General features: G+C 46.4%; 1 protein-coding gene across 1 annotated transcript; it reads right to left on the reverse strand.

The window, feature by feature from the left end:
- Positions 1-1,631: 1,631 nt before the first annotated feature.
- LOC123131498 (putative receptor-like protein kinase At3g47110) lies at positions 1,632-4,829 on the reverse strand. The gene is made up of 4 exons (XM_044551159.1): positions 3,967-4,829; positions 3,000-3,846; positions 2,129-2,777; positions 1,632-2,047 (listed from the first exon to the last, which is right to left on the reverse strand). The coding sequence occupies exons 1-4, from the start codon at positions 4,827-4,829 to the stop codon at positions 1,632-1,634; spliced, it is 2,775 nt and encodes a 924-aa protein (XP_044407094.1).
- Positions 4,830-7,223: the final 2,394 nt, after the last annotated feature.

Genomic DNA, 7,223 nt, shown 5'->3' on the forward strand with positions numbered 1-7,223 from the left:
TGCGAGTCATTCATCGGCCACGTCGACGTCGATGTCCTAGTCCACCTCGCTAACAGTCACATACTACTCTCCAACCTCCCCATCTCGTGGCGTTCCTTTCATGCGTCAGTTCTTGACTGCCTCTCCTAATCGGCCTGCATGCAGAGCGCCTTTGCTGAGGAACCATGTTGTCGCATACTGGCCCAACATTCATGAAGAAAATCTCATCACAAGGATGATCAAGAAGCTCCCCTTGCTGGAGCGCCTCGAGCTGGGGAGCGGCTTTTTCCAGGAAGAGCTACTTGTCGCCCTCCTCGACCACTGCCCACGCCTTGAGCTGCTCCATGCCACTCAGTGTCAGCCCACGTTCAGGGTCTACGGAAATCGCCCGCGCCTCGGTGATGAGCATATTAGCAAGAGGATAGAGAGATGCACCATCAAAGACCTGCGGCTACCCATCATACGTTTGAAGTAGTGCAATGCATGACAGAGACAGCGCTTGACCTGCTCATACAGGTGACACTGGATGCTTTTCTAGCATTCACTGGAATTATAAATTCATGTTTCGATTGCTCAGTACTGTTCTTCGAGAAAATGATAATCTTGACGACCCGCTACTAAAATCATGCAGTTAAATTCTGAATTCAAGCTATCTGGGATGACAGAACGGAATAACAAGAGAGTTTTTCATATATATGCTGTATAGTTTTTTTTGTGTGTACTTGTCTAGATGCCCAGTGTTCTTCATCTCTTTCTAGGTTGCCTTCCGTGTGGGTGTGTGCGCCCGAGCACACGACTCAGGGTGTCAGTGTTGCATTGCCGGCCATGCCTTTTCATGTGGGTGTGTGCTAGGGGCATTTCTGGTTGGCCTTGCTTGCGTGCTTTTCTTGCCTACACGATTCGTCACGTGAAGTTCCTTCCATCCACGTCCTACATGTTGTTCTCTTAGCAATTTTGCTGAGTTTTTAATGTTTTTATATCCGGTACAGCTAAAATTGTCTCATCGAAAAAGCACACCCGGCCGACAGGTTTCTCATGATAAGACTTCTCGTGATTAAAAGTATCTACAGTCAGGATCCCCAAATGCTTCATATACATCCGAGCAGACGGCCCGGTCAGTGACCGTTCATAAAATCGCGACCCATCTGAACTCTTCAAACCAGTTCAATACGTCCCGGCTGACCGGCACCTCTCATATCGAGCACATATCTGGGACGGATATGAGAAGGTTCGAGCGCATCCGCCACATGGGGCCAACAAGCGGGACCCACATGAACACACCTGTGAACACAGCGGTCCGGTGAGGACGCATTCATGCCGTCACTCCTGCACACCTGCCGAGGTACCAACTCCGGCTATTTAAGCCGGACGGCGACCCCTCTACCCTAGCCGCGAGTATTCAAATCGAAGCCTTTGGAGAACCGAGGATCCGGGACTTGTACTTCATCGTTTTGGAAAAACAATTACACTGCTTAATTTCTGAAACTCCCTAAAACTTGGTGTACTGCTATTATTGCAGAACACCATTGTTCTACATTTATTTTGATACAGTTGTAAAAAACATGGCTCTGAGTACAATTACTACTAATTGAAACGATACATATAACTTTTACTATTGCAGGATGCCAGGATCATGTATTGTACCAGCTTGTTTATTCAACAATGTTCTGAATTTCTTGAGTCGAGACTTCTCTTTCTGCTCCACGCTCCCCTATAAACTTGAGGTATGCATCTCTGATTGCGTGCATTTCTGTCGCTGCATCTCTCGTCAATGCCCGGTCCCGAGGCTGTTGCTTTGAGCAGGATATGCCAAGTCTGAATACTGAAGCCAATAACTCATGGATTCTAATACTTGTAGTGCCATCATGTTGTCCTCTGTGCAGCCACATTGTCGGATCAGCTATCTCCAGGGCTCTATCCGGAAGAGCATCCTCGGCAAACTTATGCAGATCCAACGAATCCCTGAAAGTGACTTCTGTTGGGCTCCTCCCGGTAAACATCTCAAGCAACAATATGCCAAGACTATAAATGTCACTGGCTGCTGAAACCGCGGAGCCTTCTCCGTACTCTGCAATTATGCAAAGTTTCTTGGTTAGCATGTCATATTCAAGCGAAGAGTGAAATATAAAATTAGAAGAGTTTTGTTCACCTGGAGCAACATAGCCTATGGTTCCTCTAATTCGAGTTGAGCTATATGAAGTTTGCATCCCCTTGCTTGTCTTTTCTTCAAAGATCCTTGATATGCCAAAGTCTCCAACTCGTGCGCTCATATCTTCCGCAAGAAGAATGTTGCTAGGCTTAAGATCGCAATGGATTACCAATGGTTGGCAGTAGTTGTGCAGATATTCTATTGCGTCCACAATATCTACAGCAATATCAAGCCTCTGGGAAAGGTTGAGTGTGTTGTTTCTTGTGGGCTCTTGCGATTTTTTATGAAGCCATCCATCCAAGTTACCATTGGGCATGAACTCAAAAACCAATGCCTTGAACTCTTGACCTTGGTGATTGACGCTCGAACAAGAAGTAATGATCTTAATGATACAACGGTGTCGTATCCTTCTCATGGCCTCACATTCAGCCTCAAAACTCTTGGAATACCTAGCAAATACTTTGACAGCAAATGTTCTTTCTTCAGTGTCCAAAACACACTTATAAACCACACCATAACTTCCTCTGCCAAGCAAGTTAACTTCTGAAAATCCGTCAGTTCCTCTCATTAATGCCTGATAGGGGATTCTCTCATAATGGTCATCAGCAATTGAATTGTGTGCTAATGTATTCTGGCTTGGTTTGAGCTTCTTGGAAAGTATCCAAACAATAAGAATAACTGAAAATAAGAACAAGATTGCTCCAGCTATAGCTAGGAAAATTACAAGAGACATTGGCATCTTTTTTTTGTTCTTGCTTAAGGGGCTTTTGGAGCATGGAGCCAAATAAAGTTGAGGTGTACCACCACACAAATTGATATTCCCAACAACCGCTAAGTAGGTGATGTTTCTAAAAACACCTTCACTTGGCACCTCACCTTGCAAATTATTGAAGGATATATCCAGTTCAGACAATCTTGTCAAATCCTGTAGAACTGATGTGATTGACCCTGACAAGTTGTTGTGTGCTAGGTACAGTTCTTGCAGGTTTCCAATACTGCCAAGGGCCTCAGGAATATTACCAGAGAAATTATTCATGGTCAGGTTCAGTGTACGGAGCCCCTTTATATTCTTCAATGACTTAGGTATGCTTCCCTCAAATGAATTACTGTCTAATAATAACCATTCCAATACCACACAATTCTGAATACTGTCAGGTATCTTTCCAGACAACTGGTTTCCTGATAGAACTAATTCGTTAAGATTTGCTAAACTACCAACTTCATTAGGAATGGGTCCAGAAAGGGAATTGTATGACAAGTTCAAATACCAAGAAAGGCCGGGTAATTTGAAAATCTCTCTGGGTACCGAACCGTTAAGATGGTAATTGTTGGACAAATCTAGTACAAAGAGGTTTTTCAACTCCCCTAGGCTTACCGGAATTGGCCCCTCCAAGTTGCCTTCACTTGCATCAAGCCTATTCAACCGCGAAAGGTTTCCTAGCGATGATGGTATGAGCCCAGACAAGCTATTGTTGCACAAGACAAGCTCGATCAAGTTCGCTAGCTTGCCAATGCTCTCTGGAATCACTCCGTACATGCCAGTATATCCTATCGCAAGTCTTTCCAGCCCAATCAAATTACCGATATCTGCAGGGATACTCCCAGAGATCCTATTATCCATCAAGTTTAACTGCTGGAGAGTTGTTGAGAGGTTCACAATTGAACCCGGTAGTTGTCCTCCGAAAGAATTCGTGTATAATACCAAAAACCGCAGTTGGCTGCAGTTTGCCAAAGATGCGACGAATTCCCAACCCCTGTTATCATTCGCTTCAAGATTATTCTCACCCAAGTTGACAGATTGGAGAGCTTTGAGCCCCCCCAATGTGGGAGGCACATACCCACTAAATCTGTTGTCCACGAGGTCAAGTAATATGAGGGAAGATATGTTGGATATTGAGGAAGGGATGATTCCTGTGAAGTGATTACTACCCAAAGCAAGATATTTCAACTTGGGAAACTTGCTTGCAATGTCATCCGGAATGCTTCCGTCTAGCATATTCCCCCCTACACTAAATACTTCCAGCGATGACCAATTGTAGAGAGAATGTGGAATCATACCAGTGACGAGGTTAACTGCGACACTGAAATATATCATGCTCTGGATGCTTCCGAGGCCTGATGGGATTGAGCCCACGAGCTGGTTGGTGGTGAGATCGAGGAGTTGTAGATGGGACATATTGCCAAGTGACGCGGGGATGAGCCCTGTGAAGCTGTTCTGTCTCAGTGAGAGGTACGTGAGCTTCTCGCCGAGCTCAGCCGGGATCCGCCCGCCAAGGGTGTTGTTGTCCAGATTCATTTCGGTGATGCTAACGCAGGAGCTCAGGTTCACTGGCAATGTGCCTGAGAAGGAGTTGTCGTATAAGATGAGCTTCTGCAGGCGCCGGAGGCGGCCGAGGCTCGCTGGAATGTCCCCGTGGAAAGAGTTGGAGCTCAGATCGAGCGTCCGCAGGAACGAGAGGTTCCCGATGGCCGGGGAGAGCGTTCCAGCGAGACCGGTGCTGGACAATCTCAGTGCCACCACCCGTGCTGGCGTGCGGTGGCACGTCACGCCTTCCCAGCTGCAGAAGCCAGCGCTGCTGTTCCAGGAGGCCAGCGAGCCGCCATGGCTGAGCTGAGCTTTGAAAGCAAGCAACGCAGCCTCATCGTCCGCGCTCACAGCTACGATCAGCAGGAGGGTGACAAGTGAGCATAGGAAGCTCATGGCGATGCGATGACCCCTATTGTTGTGTCCCTCTTGCCCTCTTGGTTTGGTTTCCAAGTAGCATTTGCCTGTCCCATTCCATATATATACTAGCTGAGCTTAGTTTGTCATGTGGGTGTTGCAAGTGCTGTGCTAATACTATTTCCATCGGTCGCCATCACAGCACTCAAAATCTTCACCTTGATGCAGAGTCTTCGACCATCTGTCAGCCAAGCAAAGCAAACAGGCTGTTAATTACAATGGTTCAGCAAAGACTTGATCCCTTCAAAAAGGTCGGTATGACCATAAGTCAGGTCTAATCTTCCAGTTTCGGATCTTATAATTAACCTTGGACATATTGGATCATGCAAGTCCCTGATGGACATGTTTCCGGCAGAGTCTGGGTGAAATAAAATAATGGCCGGCGCTGATGGGCATGTTGCACTTGATAAACGGAGGTGAAGAGCATGTTGCCAGCCGCGCTCGTCGCGACTGCAAGCATCTCATCTTCGCCGTGCATCAACTTGTACAAAAATAATGGTGCAAGAAAATAAACAAGCAACAGATGGATGCATGCGTTAACAACAACGCTACAAGCATCAAACTGTATGTACTCCCTCCGTAAACTAATATAAATGCATTCAGAATACTAAAGTAGTGATCTAAACGCTTTTATATTAGTTTACAGAGGGAATAGAAAATAACGTCTCCGCCTCTCCGGACTTGATCGCTTCGAAAAGTTAGTGCGGCCATAAGTCAGTAAGTGTAATCTTCCAGCCTCTGATGGCTTATACGTAGTTTACATTGGGTCACAGGAGGCCGGCACCGTTGCAGTGTGGGATAAAATACAAAATAAGAATAATGGCTGTGTGGCCGGCCCTGATGGGCATGTTGCACTTGATAGACGAAGGAGGCTGTGAAGATCAGGCTGCCGGCCGCGCATCTCGTCATCGCCGTGCATCAACTTGTATACAAAATAATGATGTTGCATGCAAACAAAGAAGCAAGAGCTGGATGCAGAAATTAACAAGAACGCTAAAAGCATCAACCTGCAGGCCGGAGACGACGCACATAAGAAAAGTTCATGCATTTACTTGCAATGGGATGCATGGGATAGAGTTTGCCACCCCAACAACTATGTCGGCTATAGCACCCAGTCAAAGAAATCGATCATCGCTTACCAAGCTTGATGGATTTCTCGAAATCCATCATCGCACCCAATCAAGAGATGTTCATCAATCAAAATATGGATCGGGAAAGATGCTAGGCTTGGCTTGGCATCGTTCAACAATCAATAATACATGGATGAATGCATCAACCCATATAGAGGGCGGGGGTTGATCCTCCTTTTTGGAATCTTTTTTATATAAGGGTTAACCGGCTATGCATCCTGCGATCTAATAGCAAGTACCGTGAAGTAGACTGGTACTACAATTTAGCTTCGATTTTTTTTTTTTTGCGGTGGAAATTTTTCTTTGATTTGTAGCATTTGCTAGACTGATGTACTGCAATTTAGCTAAATTCTTGTGTACACCATGAGAAATTAATCACAGGTAAATTGTATTACCTGTATTCTACTAGTATCTGTATTAGTTCTTGTGTCAGATACATATTATCCCTCCGTCCCGAAATTCTTTTCGCACTGGCGTTTTTGTAATTTAGTCCTCGTCATTTTCCTGACCAAACTCGCGGTCCTCGTTGTTCTCCTTACTCTCCTCTGACGCCGGCCGATTTGCTCCCCCCCCCCCTCCCTCAGCGCCGCCCCCACCGCCTTGCTCCCCCAACCCACACAGCCGCCGACCCACACCGTCGCCGCCTTGCTTCCGCCCCACCGCCCCAAGCTGCAGCCACGTTCACCTCCGCCCTCCGCCCACAGAGGAACCTGAAGCTTCAATTTTGTGGAGGCGACCGCCCTACGCCCGTTCTCTTTCCGCATGTACCCGTCGTCGACCACGAATGTCGTCGACATGAGCACTGGGAAGCACGGGTGCCCCTTTTCCACTCCCAAGGTGAAGCACGGGTGCCGCTTTTCATCTAGCCGGACCACTACATGGCTGCACCAAGAAACCCGCCTAAGTCAAAGGTCTCCTTTTCCCCCTTCTCATCCCTTCGATCTCTTGCAATTTCTTCTTCATCTTCTTGGATTGGTCAACTAGAAATAGAACACAACCAAATGGTAGGTGATTTCTATCAAATCCCCATTTATTGACAATTTCTTCTTCACTGATTTCAATCTAGGGTTGCATGGTGGCGTTCGAGGCGAGGGACAAGTCATCAGGTTAGAGTGTCTCTATTCTCTAGGAGGGCCTGCACCATGTTAAACCTCAACTTGCAGACTTGTTTCCAGTTAACTGAGATTTCATCAAAGAATTTCAGTCAAAAGATGTCCTCTTGCCTGAAACTGAACTGAAGCTG

The sequence above is a fragment of the Triticum aestivum genome, chromosome 6A (assembly GCF_018294505.1).
Source record: "Triticum aestivum cultivar Chinese Spring chromosome 6A, IWGSC CS RefSeq v2.1, whole genome shotgun sequence".
Classification (NCBI taxonomy): Eukaryota; Viridiplantae; Streptophyta; class Magnoliopsida; order Poales; family Poaceae; genus Triticum; species Triticum aestivum.

Coding starts and splice junctions, on each gene's coding strand:
- LOC123131498 (XM_044551159.1), bottom strand. CDS start 4,829: ATGAGCTTCCTATGCTCACTTGTCACCCTCCTGCTGATCGTAGCTGTG. Junction 3,847..3,966: donor GTGGACAACAGATTTAGTGG/GTATGTGCCTCC, acceptor GGCAAACTGCAG/CCAACTGCGGTTTTTGGTAT. Junction 2,048..2,128: donor CATAGGCTATGTTGCTCCAG/GTGAACAAAACT, acceptor GCATAATTGCAG/AGTACGGAGAAGGCTCCGCG.